General features: G+C 34.6%; 1 protein-coding gene across 10 annotated transcripts; it reads right to left on the bottom strand.

The window, feature by feature from the left end:
* Positions 1 to 23,854, bottom strand: Rac2. Of its 10 annotated transcripts, none has more exons than XR_010947572.1 (2): positions 23,615 to 23,848; positions 1 to 471 (listed from the first exon to the last, which is right to left on the bottom strand). XR_010947572.1 is itself a non-coding variant. In XM_067757303.1 (2 exons), exon 2 carries the CDS (start codon positions 17,559 to 17,561, stop codon positions 16,983 to 16,985), a length of 579 nt encoding a protein of 192 aa, XP_067613404.1. In that variant the 5' UTR covers positions 17,562 to 17,871; positions 23,721 to 23,854; the 3' UTR covers positions 9,016 to 16,982. The 10 variants fall into 10 exon arrangements, 9 of the variants coding, with proteins under 9 accessions (XP_067613404.1, XP_067613402.1, XP_067613400.1 ...); XM_067757303.1 differs by lacking the exon at positions 1 to 471 and adding an exon at positions 9,016 to 17,871 and having other exon boundaries at positions 23,721 to 23,854; XM_067757301.1 differs by lacking the exon at positions 1 to 471 and adding an exon at positions 9,016 to 17,901.
* Between the last annotated feature and the right edge of the window lie 1,110 nt (positions 23,855 to 24,964).

Below are 24,964 nucleotides of genomic sequence, written 5' to 3'. Positions count from 1 at the left end.
TGCCCTCTTATCTATGCCACTGCCTTATATACGTACATATGTACGTGTATAAATATGTATGTACTGTAATGACATTCATTTATTTTCACATTCGATATTCTTTTTTCATTTCGCCATCCATATTTCATCGAATTCGTAGCAAAGCTAATGAGCATCAAGCAACATGCAATTTATTAACAATCAATCAACAAATCTACTTATGCTTGTCTGTATGTACATTTGTACAATCTACAAACATATGGATGACGTATTTATTTGAGAGTATATTTTCGTGTTGAATGTCATTTTTACAGTCTGAAAAAAATCATTTCGTGAGTAATTTTGTAGGTTTTTGGCACGAGGATCAAATACTTGCATAATATTTGTGAGTAAAAATATGAGTATTTTCCATTTATGTGCTGTGCGTCTAATTAGCGTTTAAGTTGCTTGTTAGCGATGACACTTCATGGCCGCGTAATTAAAATTGAGGGCCTAAAAGTATGCCACAGTTGGTGTGATTATTTATACAAACACAAAACACATTAGCAAGTTTATAAACATGTGCGTATGTATTTAAGCATGATTTAACTCAACTAGTTCTAAACTATGCCAGAACTAGTGTTAATCATCATAAATTTATTAAATGGTGCTTAACTATTCAGGTGAATTTGAAGCTTGTCTAGCATATTACGCCAGTTTTCGTCGACCTGTCTTCTGAAATCACTGCTTTCAAATAAGGGTGTCGAAAGGATGTTATACTAGGGTGGCCACAAGAAATCAATTTTAGATTTTCCGCAGGGGCACCCCACAAAAAATATGCCAATAGATTAGAAAATGATACATACAAAGTTTCAGACCAATCCGATAATGTTAACACATGCCTCATGAGGTAAATGTTAGGAAAAATAGCGATTTTTTAAAAATTTTTTTTTTTTGTATTTCGTCAGTAAAAGTGAAACCATTTATGCCAGGAACTTGACTCGTACACCATTCGATAGGTAATTTTATTTGTATTGATTTTGATCGACGACGATTTGACGATTTGACGGTTATTTTTAGCAGTATTTAGCATTTTTCAGATCAGGTCATAGTGGATATCCCTAATTTTTAAATTCCATGCAAACGTCTATTGACATTACAATATTCAATGGTATACGAGTCAAGTTCCCGGCATTTTTTCTGAAAAAACCGCGGTTTTTCCTAACTTTGACCTGAATGAAGCACCTTTTAACATTATCGGATTGGCCTGAAACTTTACAATAATCATTTTCCGATCTATTAACATATTTTAGGAGGGTGCCACGAAAGATAGAGCAAAAATTAAAATTCACCATATGCCTTGTAACCACCCTAATGTTATATGCTGTGTATACCACATACATGCCAGTATTAAGCTACCTTTTATATACCCCGATATCTTCACGACAAGGATCATATATCTTTCAGAGCATCGTCTGTGGCTAGGTTTTAGTTCGTCAAGAGGTGACGTTTTCAGTTTTCTGGTCAGCCCAAAGTAGCGTGCAGGGGGGGGGGGGGGGGGGAATATTGAAAATCCACGTCAATTTCACTACGTTACCGACTACTCGGCATCCAAAAATATTGAATGCGGCATTCGATAATGACCTACGAGCATGCAGCCATAACATAACATCCTTAAGTACCTCGCTGGCTGCACTTGGCGCAAAGGTAAAAAATCGCTCATAGCTACCTATAAAGCAATTGGCTAGAGCTGGTATGCTATCCGTCTTCGATATGGTCGCCGAGCAAGCTGTAGGCCTGCTAAAACAGGGAACTAAGAACTGCCACGGGGATCTTTCGTATGTCGCCAGAACACCATTTACATAGTGAGGCGGGATTACCTCCCCATAAAGGAGAGAAAAGAAACGCCGAACAAACGGTTTCTGTCAAATGCTCAGAAACCTTACAGACATCTTGCCATCCAGGGGCCCAAGGAGTCATATCCGCTAGCGGTATGGAGAAATTCGGCGCATAATACGCAGTGAGCCGTTTTCACAAGAACACCGTCTCATCCGCGATCATTCGGCGAAGTCTTATACCAAAAAATGACCGTCATATAAAGTTTTCCGTATCGTACCAACCAATTGGGTTTTGGTTTACCGTCGTAACGATAAACAGCTGATTACGTTAGGGATACGGATAAAGCGATACGACATACGGCACCAATGAATCCGGCTTTAGTTAGCAGGTGTGATAGCTGAATCATCAGCTTTTTATTTTACGAGCTGCTTTTCTTGACTTTTGAGAGACAATATTCTTATCCACGTCGACTGCGCGAACGGATCGCTGTGAAACGATTTTTAACAGGCGTTATAAAGATTACTTTGTGGCGGAGTATCTTTTCCACCACAACATGAATAAAGTGGCTATGGTTTAAGCTTCGCTCCTTGGATCTCTGTGGTAGACATCGCAAGGTCAGATTATTCTTATGATCATCCTCGTCCATTGCGTGCCCTATTTAACGCTGCCTTCACAAGAACATCAAGCACCCAACCAATACTTTGAAAATATGCAAATAACCTAAACACGTGTAGTCAGCGTACGATTCTTATCACTTTTGCCGTAGACTTCATCAGAAAAGAAAGTTCTCCTTCAAGGCCTGCTTTCTTTCCTCATTGTAAGCGGCTTTTACGTGACGGTAAAAGGGAAAGGTACTCAACAGAGCAGGCAACCAGGGAACGAGTTTAAGAAACGGTTACACTTTTATATAGCAACTGTTTGATCCAAAACATCTTGGAGCCGCACCTCATGGTAGGCAGAGCTTGCAAATCTTATCGATCCCCTCTGCAGAGAACTCTGAATTGGTGTTTGACAGACTAAGAAATTCTTTGAGCAATCTTATGCTTGTCGGGCAGTTGGACATATTAGACCATATATCGATTGCTACATGTCCTATTTCGGCTACCGCTTTGAAGAATGCCTTAGTTGATTTTCTTTAAACGCTCAATCCTAGAATGATGAGAAATTTACAAAATCAACGCTAAATTTTTTTATTATTCTTTCTAATTATTAAAATTTCTAGGCGTAAACATTTACTCAAAACTAACTTTTAAGGAGCTGCTCAGGGCGGTAGGGGAGAAAGTTTCTAGAGTTATTGGAGCCCTGCAGCGAATAATGCCCAACATCGGCGTAACCAGCTCGATAATATTATATGCAGCACCGGTATGGCACGGACCTAAAGGTCCACCAAAAAGACATACTATCAGCCTACCATATTACTGCTATACGAATTATTGGACGGGTTCCGACGACGCGATCCATGTTTTATCCAGGAAAATACCAGTACTACTATCAGGTGAAATGGACCATCTGTATGACATTGGAATCAGCCAACCATCTTAGATGCTAAGGAAAGAGCAAGGTCACGAACATTAGTTGAGTGGCAAGAACGGTGGGAAGAATCGAGAAAAGGACTCTGGACCTTCATGTTAGTTCGGAATATAGTGGAATGGTACAAGCAAAAACAAGGGCGAACTAAATTACCACCTCATACAGATATTGAGTGGCGGCTTCAAGGAATACTACATAAGCGTGGGATAGAGGAGGATCCTTTCTATCCACATTGTCTCTCCGAATTCGAAAGCGCAGAACATGTACTGTTTCACTACCCTCATTTTCACGGTGAAAGACTCGCTGTACACAAAGTTTTTCTAGGGGAGCCTCCCATAGGAATTTAGTTCCCCGAATGTGTAGACAAATGGATTTTTGGACTGCTGTGAACAAGATTGCCTTGTTATGACGCAATTGATGCATGCTGAAAGGGAGCGCAGAGAAAAGCGCATGCGAAGTAGTGGCGACTAAATCGCCTTTCCTTCCATTAATTCTCTTTACAAAAGCAAATTAATATCAGAAATACTTTAAGTCACCTCCAAAAATTTTAACTTCAAATATTTGTTGCCTATTACGATACGGCGGCCACCGTGGTGTGATGGTAGCGTGCTCCGCCTATCACACCGTATGCCTCGGGTTCAACTCCCGGGCAAAGCAACATCAAAATTTTAGAAATAAGGTTTTTCAATTAGAAGAAAATTTTTCTAAGCGGGGTCGCCCCTCGGCAGTGTTTGGCAAGCGCTCCGGGTGTATTTCTGCCATGAAAAGCTCTCAGTGAAAACTCATCTGCCTTGCAGATGCCGTTCGGAGTCGGCCAATTTGTAGGGAAAATCAAGAGGAGCACGACGCAAATTGGAAGAGAAGCTCGGCCTTAGATCTCTTCGGAGGTTATCGCGCCTTACATTTATTTATTTATTTATTTTTTATTACGATACGACTCAACGCCAGTTACATCAGCACAAGTAGTTTTGGACGGTCTAAAAACTTCAACGCAATTCACTGTTTTATTACTCCTAGGTCATGCTGAAAATACGTCTAATAGAAACTGCGGGAAAGGCAGCCGCGTCCCGATCGTTGGTACTTCGGCTTCGTAATGTGGGCTATGGCTTCGGCCACTCTAGCCTTCTTACAAATTCGACTTTATCCTATTATGTGTCGATTACTGCTCCCTGTGCAACCTTCACCCAAGTTATTCCCCCGAGAGGGGAATGTGGAAGTGGACTCATCCGGGTCAGGGGACCAATTAACTTGTTCACGGATGGGTCGAATTTGGATGGAAATATTGGTGGGTGGCTCTTGTGTCAAAAGCTAAATATAAGTTGTCCTGATTAGGGATGCGGTAGATGAAATGCCATCCAGTGTTACTAGGATTGGAGAATTTAACACTATTCGGTTAGTCAAACGGCTATCAAGGCTTTGAGTTCAACTAAAGTGTGATCGAAGGTGGTCTGTGAGTGCTTGACCTCGCTTGTGATTGCATCGATCTATTTTTTGATTAAAATTATCTGGGTCCCGGGCCATAGTGATATCCCGATTTTTTTTATTAACTGGCTTGTTGTATGAATACACACAAATGTTTACACATATCCTGAAAAGTGTGTATACCATTTTAAGAAAAAAAAATTGTTAAAATGTTCGAAATCAGTGGAGATCTACGTAAGTTACAGTCATATTAGTCTGCAACATTTCTTAGTCGTTTTGATACAATTTAAAATTTTTTTCAAGTTTTGTAATTTATTTAATAATTTGGGAAAAATTTAAACAACGTGACATCAGGACGGACAAGGCGACAGCTGTTTCGGTTATACCTTGTAAATCTCTTCAAAGCCTTTTCTCCCGGGAGTGGGAGTCGAACCCGCACTCCTACGATAGTTGAAATGGTTATAAACGCATTCAGCTACTTCATGCCTTTCGCATATATTATCTTCCACACATCACATAATTCGTATGTAGTTATGTGTTAAAGTTATGCATGTTTGTAAGGCGCTTTTCAGAGAAACTTGGTATTTGTTGTTGTTTTTGTTCTATTTATAGAACTACAACGAATTAACCAAATGTTGCCTACTTATATGAGTTAACCGGGGATTGCCCGTATCGCTTTAAATGTATGACAACATTTATTTCACGCAATTTTTAATTTTATAATTTATTTAATAATTTGGGAAAAATTTAAACAACTTAACATCAGGACGGACAAGGCGACAGCTGTTTCGATTATACCTTGTAAATCTCTTCAAAACCTTTTCTCCCGGGAGTGGGAGTCGAACCCGCACTCCTACGATAATTGAAATGGTTACAAACGCATTCAGCTACGTCTTGCCTTAGTTATTGTAAAGTTCAAATTTTGTTTTAATAACTCACTCATACTCGTTGACCTCAAGATAAATTTCCAGTTTTGAAGAAAGGCAAGGTATAGTCTTTTTATAAATTAGTGCATGCAGATAGAACCAAAGTTGAGGAAACCCGTGAAGGAAATCTGTTCATTGTTAAAAAGGTCTATTGGAAAGGTCTACGTCTCTTCTTATATGATTCGGAATCAAACTGAAAATCGGGTTATAGCCAACAAAGTTATAGGATCGCAAGTGTCCGAAGGCACGAAAAACCGTAGCTCACGATTTTAGGTATGTCCGGGCGAAATCTTGTATGCAGTACTTATTAGGACTTGGACATCTATTAGTAAAATGGTGTGACTTCCCAGGTAATTTATTGTTGCCGCACAGTGTAATTATGAATAGACGATATATAATACAATAGAAAAACACTATATGGGAGTTCAGAGTTTTGTGCAAATGGTATAGCATCATTGTATTTGCAAGCTGGTGTAGTAGTTTTACACAAAATCCAAAAAATTATACGGCTATGCATTTGCTACGTCATGGCATATACGCAAAATCAAAAACCATAGTCTATTTTTTCAGTTTTGAATAGCAAATAAACAATTGTCAAAATAAAACAAAATATGCAAAGAAAAAATTTAAAACGAAAGAAAGTTGTTCACGATCCCTAGCCTTCATTTGATTTAGCAACGTTTCCAACACCAAATACACAAAATTCTGAACTCCCTTTATTTATTTATGTATTGCTGCATTTTATTAATAAAAATTTGTATTAAATTAGTTTTTTGTTATATAAAGAGCATTTATCGTTGTATTTATATGTTCTTAAGAACTAAAAAAACATAACTTAATATAACAGCAATCAAATCGAAATAATAACGAATTTGCTTTAGCTATTTTTTAATTAATGTTTAAAAACAAGCATTTGCCACAAAATATTAAAAAAAAAATTAATATTAAACAATACTTCAAACGCATTTACAAAAATCAAGATTTATACAGATTGATACAGAGCGCCACTTAATACGGGTAAACTTTAGAGTTAGGCCCGTTTTCACTAGCTCTCATCAGTTAAAATGCTTCAAATAACTTCATTTTATATGTATTTTCGTTTTCATCAACACAGGGTGACCAGATTTTAGTTAAAACGGCAATTGTTAAAGTTATGTAAAACAAATTACAAAAATCTACTGTGAATACACAAATCCAACAAAATGGCTATTGTGAATTTATACAAGTGAAAAATGTTTCTTTTTTTTTTTCAAACATTCGCCACATGTGTGAATTCACAATGAAAAAATTGCAAAAATCTATTGTGAATACACTAAAACCAACAAAACGGTTGAATTTTGTTTGTTTACAGTAGCCATAATACCGTCGTAAATATCCTGAGCCAGGTAAATAAATTTGCATGTTAATGCAACAATAGACTGGGTCAAAAAAAAAAGTTGCCAATGTTCGCCCCTAAATTTGAAGATTATGTTGAGAGGGTTTCGGAAAAATTTATTTTAATTTTTTTTGATCCTTCGTAATACAGCCGAAAACGTTTTTTCGTTGTAACTTGGTTATTTGATGTCCGATTTTTAAAATTTATATGTCATTATTTTGGTCTTGAGAAGCTTCACATTTCCTTTTCATGTCCCTTTAAGCTATGAAGTCGTTTTCACATGATTAGGTCAGCTAACAAAATTTTACCCCCCATAATGTATGTTTTTTCCTTACCAAACGAAAGTAACTAAAAATACAAGAAAATGTTACTTTGAAACCATATTACTAAAATAATAAACAAAGAAGTTATAGCACTTTCAATATTTATTGCAACTGTTATTTAGACCTGAAACTCATTATATTTTTGGAGGAAAAATTACAGGGTTTGCATGGAAAAGTTAATAAAGATATGCCAAATATCATGAATAGGGGAAGTCAAAGTAAATAAGTGAGTCAAACCTGCGGTTTAGTATTTATAATAATAACGCTATGCGATAAAATCAACTTTTTTTCTGGGTATTAGACAGAACCCACCTTTTTGTAGAGATTGAGGCTTAAGTAAACAAAGTACTATCTCCGTTTTTCGAACTTAGCCTCCGAAAAATAGATATCGGCTTACGAAGTTCGAAGTTCGAACTTCTACATTTCGAAATTTTATTTATGCGTTCAGCAAATTTAAAAAGTAAAAATGTGGGCGTGGTTCGCTTTTTTCCCTTATTTCAAGGGCTGACTTCTTTTGCGAAATTTAGTATAACAGCTGTTATACGAGGTGAAAAGTCAGACTCTGACTTCTGACTTGTCACCTTTAGTTTTTCAATTTGTTGAACGCGTTTACAAAAAAATTAACATAATCTTCAAATTTAGTGACGGACAGTAGCAACTTTTTTTTTTGTATGGGGACCAACCCAGTCTATCCAACAAAGATTTGAGCCAGATGGAAGTTTGGTTCAATTTGTGAGCAAAATAATGTTTTTATTTTTTAACTTATATGTCGCTAGATGTTGGCTGCTTTGAAACACAACGGCGATATCTGCCTATCACAACTCGTGTGTACAAAAATATCACGACCTTTGCTTCTCAAGCTCGTTAGAGTTTAGCGTGATACGGAGCTAGAAAACTAACTGGATGCTGGCTACTATTGCCTTTTAACTAACAGTCCAAGCTTACTAAAGAAAATGAGCATTTCGTTAGCTTAAAGATAAATAACTTACTTCCAAATTCAACTCTGATGAAACGCAGTATACCAGAAAAAATTATTCAGCAATCATGCTCATGGAAATGGTATCTAATTTAGGCGAGTTTACTTCGGAAAAGTGTGCTGTGTATCAAGCCTATAACACAATTTTAACGCAAATTTTTTTTAATAAACATACTTTTAGTACGCTGGGAAGACATACTGAACTTATCTGCTTTGATATTTGTTTCATTTGACTTTTTCGAATTTTCGTGAGTTTTTCTGTTTATTGTTTGTATGCAATTTTACTTCGCATCTTGCATTGGACATGTTTATAAATTTATTTGTTTATTATATTAGTTTTAAATTTCTTAAATTTTATTTTCCAAATAAATAAGTTAATTTAAAAAATATTTTTTTATCAAATAAAAACAAATTTACATATACATACATGATATTACAATGCATTTGATTTTTATCTTCGTTTAAATTTTTTTTGTTTTTTTTTTTTTGATAAAAGTTTTTGGAAATCGCAGAGTATTTGTATTTAACAAAAGTGAACTAATGTACCGATTTCGGTCGTATCTGCATTTTCAGGTGGTACGGATATGTTTGCGTATGTTCGGTTGGTTGTTTATTAAAACAACGTGCTTATTTTCCTTCTTTTCTTTTTTAAAATTTATTCCAACATTGTTGTTTACTTTTTGATTTAATTATTAACTGAAAAATATGTAAGTTTGTACCATTCGTTTTAGATACTCATTAACAAAAACCAGACAAAAGCCATTAAAATTTGCTCAATAACACATTTCTTATATTTCCTCTATTTGTTAAACATTTGCCACCGATAATATTTTTCTTAAATCCTATGTGCATACCATTTGTACCCAGTAGTTCACATCAACCTTTGTTTTAAATTATGTACATGCAAAATGGTGGTAAAAACAGGTATAAAGTAATTTAATGAAAGGCGTATAAAGTAATTTAATGAATTAACGTCTTATACTAGGTTCAAACACACACCAAATTGGCAATTTATACTGTTTGGGCAATTTATTACGCAATTTCTCATATAATAAATTGTAATAATAAATTGCCAATTTAAAAAAAATTGCGTAATAAATTGTTTCAAACTGCAAATGCAACATTGTAAAGTGTGTTTATTGAGTATACTTAAACGTCAGTTACGCATGGCTGAACTATATGGTTGGCTCATTTCATCAGCTGATTTTATGTCTTTCATTTCACTGGAGTAGGGATCGTCAAAAGAAGATGGCAAAATCAAAATGAAACCAAAACATTGAACACATTTTCTTACAACATACAAAAATTTCAAAGTTTTATGTTTTCATTCCATTCCATTCACATAATACCAACACGTACATTTTGACAGTCTCAACAAAGATATGTTGTTACTGTAGAGATGAGCCAACCAGCTATCAAATTACTATTGTGTAAGCTAAATAGAGTTGTAGGAACACCACTCAATTTAAATCGAAATAGCCTCAATTTATTTTTCTGTTTGAACATAGTATTAGACGTATGTAAACAAATTGCATCTATCTTCAGTACTATTTCTCTTCTCAATTCTCTTTCCTTTTTGTATGTATGTACGTATCCGCAGATTGTGCTCGCGATCAATTCATTAATACATGTCGTTTCTGACCTTGTGGGGTTAAACATGAAAATTGCTTAGATTCTTTACTAAATACCAAACATAGATATAAGAAGAAGGGAAAATCGTGGCAAATATGTGTGCCAGCTAATTAATTGCTCATGTGTGTGTAAATGTGTATATATACATACAGTGGCTAAGAAAAGTATTTTGACTTATTTTGCGACAGGGTGGATAAATGATGTATATTGGAACGATTTTCCGTCATCACTTGTCAAATTTAGTTTTGGGACAAACCGGTTTCGACGTTGTGCCACCATCAGTGTTGATTTTCGTTCTGATCTGTTGTTGTCGTTTGTCCTGTGTTTATAGTTCGTAGGTACATGAGCAGGTATTGTCAAAATTGATGCTTGTGCATATTTAGTTATGTGTATGTGTGCTCACTCAGAACCGAGGGTGGTTTTTACTGATCGATTTGTGTGGCTGACTGAGGCAGGTAAAAGTCCGTAATTTTAGTCGTTTGACCTTCTGTGTGGGTTTGTTGTTTTGGTGCGTTAATTCTTTTGTGCTTACTTTTTGTTGTGTGTTTGTCTGTTGTACCTGTGTGATTGCTTTGTATCTTGTAAACAAGTTTTAAAGACTCGCATATTGTGTTAGAAATTGTGTTTATCTGTTCGTTTATTATTCTACCGTGCAATGTTTTCTGTTTGTAGATTTCCATGTTTTCGAGTGCGTTGAGACGTCGGCCTTTTGTTTGTGTGTGAAGAACCCTTAATGTTTTATTGATGTTTGCTGGGGAACAAAAGTATTTTGCATTCGCAGCTCATTATAAAAGCCTTTGATACATTTTATAATTTATTATTTATTTAGTAAAAAATTTCGGTGGTACTGGTGGCTAATGATTCAATCTTATATTACTAGCTAGCTATTAAGATTTAAAAATATATTTTCTATTTTCTGCAAACTAAACAAAACACATCTATACTGGGTCCCAGAGCATATGGGAATAGATGGGAATGAAAAAGCAGATGAACTAACTACAAGGGACGCATCCCTTGAAGCTTGCTCCATAGACGTCCCAATCAGATTGGGCGAGATTAAGAAAAGCCGAGAGGTGCACATTATCGATCAAGTGGGAAGGGCAAAGCGCGGGGCTGTAAATTGTCGAAGATTATGTTTAGGTCTTACAACCTTAGAATAACAAAGTTAGCTCTATAATTAAAAAGAGAGGACTGGAGACTGATGACGGGTATTCTGACTGGGTACTGCTTTCTAGCGTCACATGCCTTTAAATTAGGCTTTGCCTGTGATAGCAGATGTAGGAAGTGCGCGTTGGAGGAGTAAACGATCGAGCACGTTTTGTGCTCATGTCCGGCTAAAACCGCAGCTATTAGGAATGATACAGCTTTCAGATCTAGAAGCAGCAAGTGGCAAGTGGATCCAGATAATTCTAGATAGAAGTCTGGTTCAATTTGTGAAAAAGATAACTTGTTAGTTTTTTTACTTTAATTTGGCAACACTTCCTTTAATAAACCTACTTTTTCAAAAACAGATGTCGCTGCTTGGCCTTTAGCCGTATGTATGTGTTAAATGAAACACAACGGCAACATCTACCCATCGCAACTCATTTGTACAAAAATATCACGATCTCTGTTTGTCAAGTCTCCCAATAATCCAGAGCATTCACGACTCCCAATGATCCAGAGAATTGATAATTAGAAACTCATTATTTTACATACCGATTTTTTCAGCATTGGAGTGAGAATTTTCTTTTAAGATGAAAAAAAAAATTCTGCTTCTCCATTGTGCCTTCTAAAAAAAAACGTGTTTCCCTACTCCCTGATGAGACATACATCGACAGCTTAAAATCATCAAAGTATATTAGCGGCTCAAATTTATTCAAAACGCTTCCATGAGCGTTTGTAGACAGTAAAAGTAACATAGAACATGATTTCCTTGGGGTTAGGAGGTTTTGCTTCCTTATTTCTTTAAAGCAACACAGTCAAGTAGGACGCGCAATAGTTCAAATTGATTTTTATCGCTTTCACAATTTTTTGGCGGGTATATTTCAATGATATAAGTAACGACTAACTATATGCTACCAACAAATCTTATCAGTTCTAATGGTCGATAAATAATTTTTTAGTTCGATTTTTCTTTAAGTGTTAAATTTATTGTAGTCGCTTTATAACCTCGGTGTTCGCCAATAAATAAGAGGGTACTAACGAAAGTTCGCAGAATTAAGCAGAGAAAACCCACATTATTTGCTTGGATATAAATTTACGACCGATAAATGAAAAGACAAAGTTAAATCTTCATTTGCCGTCCTACGCGCTTTGACGCTATCTCCTCCTCAGGGAGTTTGATACTTTTTTTAAAACATAATTGTATTCTTTGTTCAACCTCAGTAATGCATTAGAAAACAAAAAACTATTTTCGGGTAAATCCGTCAAGCTAGTCTTTTATTTTTTCTTTTTGCTTCATAAATATTAAATTTTTTAAGTTTACTTCACAGAACAGTTGTTAAAATTTGCTTTCTAATTTTATTATCCCTCAAGTGTTTGTGATTCCTTCAAATAATTATAGGCATTAAGGAAATATTAGAAACGAAGGAGCTGAAAAATACGGTGCTGGTTGTATGTTTTGAGTACTGAGAACACAATAGTGGTACTCACACCTGCTTGGTGATTTCGTTAGTCGGTAGACATTTTATGTGATTTTTTTTCTTGCAAAAACGACGAGTTAGCGCATTAAAGATCGAGGTGTGAGCTCCAAATATATATGTTCTCTTTATTTCTTCAGCCGGAGTGGAAGTAAACCTCTCGGTTCGCAGTCTTTCGTGTAATCTTTTTTTTTAAGTAAATTAAATACGTTTTTGATGCGGCCACCGTAGTGGCGGCGATGCCATTCGATGTCGGCGTAAAACATGTAGGTCCCGTCCTTCCGATTTGTAGAAAAAGTTAAAAGGAGCACGACGAAAAATGGAAGAGAAGCTCGGCCTAAAATCTTTTCGGAAGCTACAGCGCCCTGTATATATTTTATTTAAATAGGTTATTAATCGTGTGAAAAAAACTGAAAAAAAATTTCAAAAAACACTTAAAGGCCCACTTGCAGGACGACATGTTAGTTTTTTAGCTCAGGTTGTCTAGTTAACTTTATTTATTCTTCAGTACTATAGATACACTCATGAAAATCAAGTCAAATTCAAATTGTGATCCATTTTCTAGAGGCTCGTTTTTGACATAGAAAATATGTTGTGTGGAATCATTTACCCGATTTAAAAAATTGCTCTAGAAACGACACAATCACGGAATATGAAATTTGAACTGTTTTCAATGTTTTAAGTGGCCCAAGTCAATTGTGAAAACTCAAAAGAATTTCATTTTACCTCGTTTTTATTGAAAATATAGTTATAAGAACTTGAAAAATTAATATAATTTACCAGTTTCAAGGAATTTGGCGAGTTTAAAAAAATATTAGATTTGCCAAATAAGCGAACTATTTTGAATAATCTTGTAAAAACCTGTATAAACGCATCTGTTTTAATTCTCCACATGAACAATTGTTTTTTTTACTATTATAATACAAGTATACAAAAAAAAAAAAAAAATAAATATCCATATAATAATATCTATTATGTACTAAATGAGTCAGTTTTATTTACTTAGGTGCGGTTGGCAACCTTTCAATGACGTTTGCTGTATTGTTTTTATTTATAAATACAATTTTAAATTGATGTTTTAAAAATACAAACTCAGAGACCCATCTTGCAAGCAACTTAAATTCTGGAAATCTATTGTGATAGGATATACAATAAATAAAAATAAATGTAAGGCGCGATAATCTCCGAAGAGATCTAAGGCCGAGCTTCTCTTCCAATTTGCGTCGTGCTCCTCTTGATTTTCCCTACAAATTGGCCGGACGGGACCTACTTGTTTTATGCCGACCCCGAACGGCATCTGCAAGGCAGATGAGTTTTCACTGAGAGCTTTTCATGGCAGAAATACACCCGGAGCGCTTGCCAAACACTGCCGAGGGGCGACCCCGCTTAGAAAAATTTTCTTCTAATTTAAAAACCTTATTTCTAAAATTTTGATGTTGCTTTGCCCGGGGTGCGAACCAAGGGCATACGGTGTGGTAGGCGGAGCACGCTACCATCACACCACGGTGGCCGCCGCAAGCAAATTGTATTTGTAGCAAAGAACATGTCGGAACCAGGAATATGTGTTCGCTGGAAATCAGCTGATTGGTACTTTTTTAATATTATTTGACACTTCATCTTCGGGCGCAGTATGACTTTGACATTAGTCCATCGATTTACAAAAAAAAGTACATAGAATTTGTATTTATATTTGTATGTATACCACCGTGCTACCATCTTGTATAGGCCCGCTATGGGAAAGAAAGAAATATCCAATAAAAGTTTGCAGCTGGCCGTAGCGTTTCTGATAAAAATTGCGCATAATATGGTCAAAAAAATTTTTTAAGAACATTATTTTACAGCTTCATTCTCATGCAATCTTCCATTCTCAGCATTCTCAAGAAACAAAAAATGTATTAGGAAGAATAGCCCCCCTCTTTGGCTTCGCACACAATCGTTTAGCGTGGTTTGAGCTGAGTACTTTAACAACGAACTGAATGAGTAAATTGAGCTTTTGCTTTGGTCTGGCTTTTGTCATAATTACAAGACTTTGTATATGCACACCTTGGCTCTCTATGTGTGTGTGCAAACTTGTTCAAGTATAACTGCACACAAATTAACTTTAAGATATGCATACATACATATATGTACGTATATCAAATTAAGTATATCAAAGCATGTTTGAATTGAAAAAAGAAGAAACAAAGTTATTTAATGAAAAATAAAAATAAACTGAACACCGATAACCGCGCGTATGCTTTCAAAACATTTTTTCATACCGACATTAGTATACCTTATGGATTTATGAACCCTGCAGTGAAAACCCAAACTAGTCGAACTTGGTATCAAAATAGTCTGAATTAGACCAAACTTATGCTGTAAAATTTTTAAAGTTCAGAATTGAACACATTCCAGTAAATCATAAATCTAGCCTTTTTTATTTAAGACACAAGTGGAATACTGAAACTTTTAACGATGCAATCTGTTGGAATTTCAACCAACGGTTTTCGGTATGCATTATCAATAATGTAATTAACTTACTCAATTTAAGAAACTCTAACAATGAGATATTCTAATTCGAATAGATCATCGTTTACCTTAATTTCTACAGGGGGAGATTGGGCGTCCCGAACTATTAGCGCTATACTGAGAGCTAGTGAAGTCGGTGTAGAAGGCTTTGTCCCGTCGCCACTCACCTGCATATGAACAAAATGGGGTTAAAGTGTTGAAGTTAATAATACTAACGGGTCTGTGGCTCGATGTGCTCAGCGTGACTGTAGGAATCACTGAAAACACTAAGTAGGAGGGCGGACACTATAGGAAAGACAAAACTAGCACTATTCACCATTAGGTTGAACATTCCAAATCTTAGCCCACCTTCTTTATACACCTAATACAATCAAACGAGCTTATGAGGCTATGTATACCAACAAAAGAACGCTAGGAAAAAATTAGGATCTCAAGCCAGAACTCACGACTAATCCTTACATACGTAGCACCGATTTTATGAAACGAGGTCGAGGTGAACTTTATCAATAATATACTAGGTCCATTGACTCTTGTTATTACAGGAGCGAATGAAGTTGAGCGAGGCTGAGAAAATGTAGAAGCTTTACTAATGATAAACGGGTAATAATTGTATTGTATTCAATTGAGGTTCATGAAGAATGAATCAAGCTAGATCACAATACCTCATGTCACGATTGAAATTTTCTAGTGATGAGGGAAAGGGTGAGTCACCTAGTTGAAGCGGAATATTCTATGATACTCCTTTTCGGGCGACTTCCGCATGTGAATATTAGGGTTTATGCGCTTCTCTTATATTTAACCTCAATGGGAAGGTTTTAGTGGGATGCGATTTCATGCAGGGCTTTTTAAAATTCGTCACTCTGCGTATAAAACTTTCAAGTGTACTCAAATTGTATTCGCCACACCAATAAACCTCTCATAAAAGGGCTCGAGACCATGATGGTGCTTTTTGCCGGAACGTATCGGATCTGTATCTGGCAAAGGATCATCAATATCGATAATACTCCCCACAACCTGCCGGCAGTGTCTTTACCACTACAACAAAAAAAAAAAAAACAAGATCTCTCCCAAGTGAAGCACTTATCTAAATTTTCTTTGAAATATTTATGTTGAACCACTCAATAAACACTTTACAAATAATTTCTAAGGTTACAAAAAACAAACTTCCCTCAACTTGAGTGCAAGTTGAGAAACATTTGAGTAGAGAATATCGATACAATTCCATTACGACAATGTTTAAATTAAGACTGAACAGAAATATTTATTGGAGAATTGCTTATTTCGACACATTAGCGGTTGAATGTTCAGTTGGTTTGGAGTCAAACATATTTTTTAACCTGCTGGTTTTAATGCTGGGTATGTACACCAGTAGGCAATTATACATATGTATGTCAGTTTTATTGGTGTGGATAAAAGTGTGTAAACTAAGTTAATTAGTTATTGAAATTTTGTTGTAATTTCACTGCCTTTATCCACTTTCTTCACTTTTAATTTTCCATAGCTGCGTTTTAGTATAGCACTCCATACATACATACATGTATATTTATTTATCTAAACAAAATTTGCATATATTCATGTTTTAATAAAGCGTTTATGTGCCATAATCTTCGTATTGCATAATGCGGCTTATGTGTTATATAATAAGACGCTTTACTTGTTTTTAAAATATCAAAAAAAAATATTATATAATTAAAATAAGATACTAATGACAAAGCTATTTAAAAAAAAAATAGTGTAAAACTTAAAATTTATAAAAAACAATAAAAAAGATAACGCAAGAAGCAGAGAATTGGTAGGACTACCATTTATCTAATGCCAGTTCACTTTTCAAAAGCCTAACTATCACTTATCCGCTCTTCTCACGCTTGTCTCTTACAATAACAAACATTTACGTGATCGCTTCACGCGCATCACCGGACACAGCACCGAACGTATAGCCTCATCGAATACCGTTTTCAAACCTTTTTGCGTCAATGCTGAACATTCCAAATATTTGACTGCACCAATTTCCTTCGCCATCGCCAAACCCTGTGGATATGTTATGGGTGTAAGTTTTTTCTCTTTCAATTTTTCAATTGTCGCTTTATCATCGCGTAAATCCAATTTTGTACCAACTAAAATTATTGGTACATTAGGACAATGATGTCGTACTTCTGGATACCATTTAGCGCGTACATTTTCAAATGATGCTGGATTAACTAGCGAAAAGCAAATAAGGAAAACATCTGTTTGTGGATATGAGAGTGGACGTAAACGATCGTAATCTTCTTGACCTGCTGTATCCCAGAGTCCCAAATTGATGGGCTTAGCATCGACCATTACATTGGCCGAGTAATTATCGAAGACTGTGGGTATATATTCGCCAGGGAAGGCATTTGTGGTATAGCTAATAAGTAGACAAGTCTTACCCACAGCACCATCACCGACGACGACGCACTTGATTGCTTGCATATTGGGTAGGTGTTGTAGTTGTAGTTCTTTGAAGTAAGGGCTTGTAAAGCTGAAGTTGTTTTGTTGTTGAATGAGGTTGTGCGCGTTGTTGGTAATTTCTTGCTGTTCTTGTTTTAATTATTTTTTATTATTATTCTGGATAACTAAACTTTTTGATTTCACAAAATGCTGTTTTGTTCTTTTCGTATTTTTGACGTTTTTATATATGTATGTGTTACTTTCAGCTTGTCCTTTTTTCACTTCCTCGATTCGATCTATGTTTGGTATTTTTAAAAAATTTTTACTTTAAGTTCTTCTTAAGTTCTCTGATCTGAAAATGCACGATTTTGGATATCACTACCTATAATGATTTTATATTTATTAGTTTTGAAGTTGTTTTGACTTCAATGCCTGGTTTCACACACATACCCTAAAGTTTGCTAACGGTTTTTACACTTAAACAATGCTCAGTAGAGATCATCATTTTTTAAAATTATGCCTGAAAGAGGGCATAAATTTTGAAAAATCTGTTTTTTTTTAATGTTTAAATGTTTATAATTGACTACATAAATCTTGTTATTTTAAAAATAACTACACTGTTTAACAAAGAATTATCAAGAATTTTGATCAGATTTCGTTATCTAAATGTTTTTTTTTTTTTTTAAGATAAATTAAGGAAAAATTTCCATTTAGGTTGCAACATACGAAAATTCGAGAACATTTTACGAAAGTTTCGAAATAGTTATTTGGAGTTCTCTGAGTTTTTCTCAGTATGCAGTTTTGTCTTTCGAAATTCGCATTGATTTTTGATGTTTTTTTTAAGGGTGTTGTATATTTTCCTCCATACACATGTTTTTTAATAAGGGAGAAAATCAACCTATACTTTGCTAGACTAAAATCGATTTGGCTATTAAACTGCATACTAAACAAAACTCAAAAAAATCCATATAATAGGTTTGAAATATTCGTAAAAATTCGATTTTTTCGAAAATATTTTTTAGAAAGGTTTTCATAGTTTCAGGTCCTAAGTTCATATATGTTTTTTTCTTAAAAAATCGATTTTATTGACACAATTTGATAAAAAAAAAAACTAGTCACTGCTATTTTTCTGTGCGCTGCTGTATGTGCTCAAAAGATTTTAAGACCATTTTCTTTATTTGTGTTACGAAATATGAAATATAACTTTTCCTTTTTTGGTTGGGAAGCAAAAATCTTGAACTTTTTCAGCGAATATATGTACATATCTCCTTATTTTGAAGGCACAGAATAAACACGGGATACACTCCACTACTCTTGAGTTTTTAAAACAAATTCAAAATGTTTGCGTAATATTAGGAATTATGATTTGATTTAGGTCTTTGGTGTGTGTAAGTGTTTTCTTTATTTTAAATTTTTTTAAAGTTTTGCTGTGTCTTCTCTGGGCTCGGAAATTATTGTCTTTTTCGTCGCCAGTGATATTTTAGGTATGATTTGATGTTTGATCATGTCATTTTCCCACAGACTGCAGCTCATTTTAATAAGTTTAAAATTCTTTCATATTAAATTCATTACACTAACATAAGTATTATATATTATATATTTTTAGTTCCACACAATGGTTAGAATTTTACGTGAAATTTCTGAGCAAACTTTTTTCATTCAACGTGTTTATTCAGCTGTCTGCTAGTTCCTTGATATTTTAAAGTGTTAGCTATGGAAACAGTTTTTTCTCTTAATATTATGAAGTGTACCAAATATTTTCAGTAGTCCTTTTCCTCAAAATTTAAAAATAATGATTTTATTTGGCAGCTGGATCAACTCGCCCTTCATAAAACAAAATTTCTATCACTCAACTGAGGGAAAGATACATATTTGCAACGTATCAACAAAAATTGTGTTCGATGAAAGCGCCCAATTTAATCGTGTAGTGGGTGCACTTTGATCCGCTTTGTTACTCTCGATCAGGGTTGGTTATCGCGAAGCATGCAGTTAAGAGTCAACTTATGATGCTGGTGATAAATTATATATATATCGTGTATAACGATCACCTTTCGATTACAAATTATATTTTCGATTAAAACTCGATATAGGTATTTTCGTTCGGTAATCAATAACAAATCGATATTTTTTCACAAACCGATAGTAGGTCCGCAATTCACGGATAATATACCGATAACTCTTCGAGGACAGCTTTTGTCAATAGCAAGCAGATAGATCGTCGCTTCAAGCCAATAACATGTCGATAACAGTCCGATAACATTAACAACCCGATTATTTTTTCTACTCATAATTGAATTTTTCCGAACCCTGCTATATATTTTCAAAATAGAGCTAGAACGATTCCGAGATAGTCGTTACTATAATCCTCTAATTTCAAAATGGCTCCGGAATGATCTCAAAAGAATTAAATAACGATCTCAAAATACTTCCGAAATAATGTCGAAATAAGCATGCAAATAAAACAGAAATATTTCCAGAACATTCCCAAAAAATCCGAAATTATCTCAAAATAGTCCAGGGAAGTAAAAAAAGAGTCGGTATGATCCCAAAGTTATCACCGAACAGTCCTAAAATAATCCCAAACCGCTCCTGAAAATAGTATCTACATGACACCGAAAACAGATACGATCGGAACGTAGTATGGTTTTTCTAGTTTAAGTTTAGAAGAATAACAATTATTTGCTGAAACTTATTATTATGGAATGTAAAGTTTACATTAGGGGGACTCATGAAAGCATATAAACTTATAAGGTGTAAAATTATATCCATTTACACACGCTGTTATATGAACGCACCTAGAAATACTCTTGATAAACTTGATTGTTTATCAGCTGTATTATTGCCAAACAAAATTTTTTTGATTGTTATACAAATTAAAAAATGCCAAGATTAAGTGAAAAATCAAAACTAAAACGTCTTTACTAAGATATTCTTGTAAATGCCTAGCTGATGTTGGAGATTTCTGATGAAAATGCCTGCTGTAATGTCTGCAAGGTTGCATTCCTTTGAGTTTACCGCGTTTACACAAATCTATACGTTTACACACTTTATAAGGCATTTATACGGTTACATGAGTCCCCCTATTATGTTTTCGAACAGAGCAGACGACGAAACCTATTTCAGTCGCAAAATAACAGTTTTAAAAAACCCTTGAGCAATAAGTCACTCTTAACGATTTCAGTGATCGTAAAAAAACATTTAAATACAAAAATTAATCACCGTGAAGTACCGAAAAAAAGATAAACACATCTCATTGAGAAAGCCTTTTTTTGTTCTAGGAGATCGATTGTTATCCGTAGTGAATCTGATCTTTTTTCTGGTTAACCATTAAGTTTAATCTCTGAAAAAATTTAACTGATAAGACTATCGACTAAAAAATATCGATATCGTTTGACAATAATATGTATACACTTAAAAGGAGGGGGTCCTAAAAATCACAAAATTATCATCCGCAACTCTAAGAAACTCCTAGTTTATGAAATATAAGCTTTTTAATTTCCAAATTTAGTAAAATTTCAACTTAAGTTCTGCATTTAAAATTCGGATCCCACATGTCGACAGTGGTATCAAAAGACGCGTATTTGCGTCAAGATTCAGAATCCGAAAGCATAAACTATATTTTTTATCTCGTTTAAAAGTTATTCGCGGAAAACCAGTCGATACTATTGTCCCTTTTTTCGTTGTTGCAATTAAACAAACGAAAACATATGAAGGTGGTGAATAGTGTTGCCAGCTCCGCAACAATATATTTTATCTTGGTAGAACAATATAAGGTGGTGGCACGTCGACATAAATGCAAACAAACATACACTATCAATGTATTTTGTTTTTGTAATTCTCTGAATAATTTGAATTTAATGTATTTGATTTACCGAAACGCGAGATTTTTAAGTAAATATTAAAATTTTTTATGATAAGAATTTAGAAATTTGACATTTGTCAAAAAAAAAAAAATAAAAAATCGGACTTTATAGATTTTTATGCTGATTCCAACGGTATATTTCTTTTTTGGTGCAAATGAAAGGTGTGGGGGTAATTCCATGTCAAAATGCGAGATTATGAATTTTTCAAATCAAAATATCTCCGAAACTAGTGGATGGATTTCAAAAATTTCGAAAAATAACTTATAAAAATACCTTTTATCTGATGTATATATATCTTTAACTTTTCTAGTCTTTATTTACCAAAAATTTGAAAAAGCTCTTTTTTTGTGGCCATGCACAGTAATTCTGCGTAGAACACCTTTCTGCATAGGCGGCCTTCGGCCGCGCTTATAAAAAATAACCCTGGGCTACGCCATGCCAATTCCAGGCGTGTGGTATAATCGTGGCTACCATTGTTTACTATATAGTTTGTCAGCTTAATTCGAGGTTATGTTGCGAATAGAGTGAAAGGCACTCGCAGGCCGTGAAAATAGGCACTCGAATGGAGTGGAATGAAGAACAGTAGGAAGACCAGAGTTGCATTGGATCAATCATTGCATCAATATTAAAGATAAATTTAGTAAAAATAATTAAATACTTGAGTATAAGCAAACATTTTCTTTCAATTACTGCAATTAAGGTGTCCTAGATGATATATATTCCAAAATTATAACATTTTATGTTTGTTTAAAAATTTAACTTCAATTTCCCTAAGATTTCCGTAATACGGCCATTAGTGGTGTTTGTGTGTGTGTGCAAATTTTGAGCGATCCGCTGTTAGTTGCGCTACTTGGTAAAGTTTACAATGGTGGCTACCGTCACGGTAATGTCCTTCTGCGTAGTACTCCCTTCTGCTTAGGCGGCCTTCGGCCGCACTTAAAAAAAAACCCTTAACCGATCCGACACCGGCAACAAGAAAACTAACATAAAGACTCACCTCCAAACAAACCCGTCAAAGAGTTTTACAAAATCAAAATACATTGATAGGGTATGTTTGTTTGCATTTATGTCGACGTGCCACCACCTTATAATGTTCTACCAAGATAAAATATATTGTTGCGGAGCTGGCAACACTATTCACCACCTTCATATGTTTTCGTTTGTTTAATTGCAACAACGAAAAGAGGGACAATAGTATCGACGGGTTTTCCGCGAATAACTTTTAAACGAGATACAAAATATAGTGTCTGCTTTCGGATTCTGAATCTTGACGCAAATACGCGTGTTTTGATACAGCTGTTTACATGTGCGACCCGAATTTTAAGTGCAGGACTTAAGTTGAAATTTTACCAAATTTGGAAATTAAAAAGCTTATATTTCATAAACTAAGATTTTCCTAGAGCTGCGGATTCCGTTTTGGTGATTTTTAGGACCCCCTCTACCCCTACTAATCAACAAAAGTTTGAAAATCGTGGCACCTTATATAAAATCCAACCCTGATTTTTCGCCATAGACACTTTTTCCTCAATTTTGTATACGAATTTTTCAACACTGACAAAATTTATAGACACTGTTTTTGAGAAGTTTTTTCAACTTATTAAAATGAGCGGCAGCGTTTTTTATAAATTCTAGCCACCCTTGTACTAAATTTGTGCGTTATAATAATTGTTTTCCTTTTTATTGTAATATGTTTGTTATTTTAGTACAAATATTTGTTTTTCTATGTTTTTTATATGTATTTTTTTATTTTTAGTAAGTTTTGTTTGCCTTTCTAGGTATTGTATAATTTAAGTAATTCGTAATTTTGATTTTTTTGTTTTTGTTGTAGTGGCACAGTGTTTTTTGCCATTCTAAGAATTATCTACTTGTATCAACCAGTTTTTCCAGTTTGTTTGTGTTGGTGCGTTGGAGTTGACATGTCCACGAGCGTCATTGCATGGGATGACGGGGAGGTATATAACTTTTGCATCTGTGAGGAATGCACTTGTATTTTGTATATGTGTTTGACTGCGTGTATGCTACAATTGATTAGCTTACTAGTTTTTTGTGTTCAAAATTTATTTAAATTTATAAATTTTCACTCTTGTCGTTAGAGCAACTGAAAAGTAACCAGTTTCACTAGTCACTATTACACATCTAATCAAATTCAGAAGTTCACCACCACATAGATAATTTGAATCCAAAATTATGCCCTAAACAAAAATTTCAATGTCATTAAATCGCGTCACACACCTTTCAATTATTAAATAGTAGGTAATTTCTTGTTTTCTCAAATGATTGGGTTTTTGAAAATTTGCCAATTTATTTTTATTGGCTGACGTTTTATCCATACACACACTTTGATTTCCTTTCTTTCGTAGGTAGATACTTTCAATCTCTGCAGTGGTCGTGATGAATTACAGAATACAGAGCGAATTTAGCGACAACAGAATAACAGCAAAAGAAAAATACAACCAAATGCTTAGAAATCTCTACAGAAACTAGTAAGCAATGAATATTAAATTGAAGAAAAAGTTATATCTGCTGAGCGTGTAGTTCACTAGCGTCAGAGATATAAGTATACTTATTCGATCTTGCAGCAGTATTGCTTATTCGTTTCAGCAGAAAGTACTACTTAGCAGGTTGACGCTCTCACTCCAACAATCGTTGAGTTTTAAATGGAAGCAATGTGATTACTATCCTCTCACTCTGATCGTGTGTTGATCTTTTGAGCGCACAGTGATGGCTAATGAGATGGACACTGTTGTTATATCTTGCTGTTTCTTTAGGCTCCCTCTTCACTTGTTGAATTAAAAACATAAAGTCGGTCTGCACTCTTTCTCTCTCTATGAGTAAATTTTTTCATTATTCGCTAACTAAATTGAGAATTTGTTAATTTTTGTTTTGATTGAGCTTGAATGATTTATTCATTCATTCATTTATGTACGCTCATTGTGGTCCCTCAGTATGCGTATGTATGTACATATGGAAATGTATAAAAATATTTTCTTCCATGCCCAGTCATACATTACACTATTTTGTTAAAACCTTTCAGTCAGCTATTATTGATTTGTTGTTTTTGCATTTTTATTCGTTTATTAATTTTTATTGCTCTCAGAGCTAGTGAGTCATGGCACAGAAATTATCAGCTACGTTGCAGGTACTTCGATACCCAATGTACATAAACATATAGATACATACAAGTACTAATCTACAGTAGGTTACATCTAAAATGAGATAACTTCCTAATTATACCTTTCATCATAAATGTTGAAAATAAGAGTTTAAAATTTAAATGGGTTATAAAAGTCAACAACAAAGTTATAACTCAAGAAAGTACATTCATTCAAATTAGGTAGGGTTTCCATTTCGGTATGGGAAAGTTTTATGATAGTTCGTGATAAAATTATGATCACATTTGGTTCATTTCTGGGCTGCTTTATGAGGTCCCTTAAGCTAGCCCAACCTTTACAGCCCAATCAAAAAACGAGACCGTACTAAATTGCACAATATTTAATGCTAATTTAATACGGGTTAATTAAATTTATTACACTTGTTTTCTAAAAAATATCTAGGGTTGGGCTAACTTAAACTTATTTTTAA

The sequence above is a fragment of the Eurosta solidaginis genome, chromosome 5 (genome assembly GCF_040869045.1).
Source record: "Eurosta solidaginis isolate ZX-2024a chromosome 5, ASM4086904v1, whole genome shotgun sequence".
Classification (NCBI taxonomy): domain Eukaryota; kingdom Metazoa; phylum Arthropoda; class Insecta; order Diptera; family Tephritidae; genus Eurosta; species Eurosta solidaginis.
This window is presented reverse-complemented; position numbering and strand designations above follow the sequence as displayed.

What these genes read in the sequence shown, in the direction of transcription:
- Rac2 (XM_067757303.1), bottom strand. Translation starts at nt 17,561, where the DNA reads ATGCAAGCAATCAAGTGCGTCGTCGTCGGTGATGGTGCTGTGGGTAAG.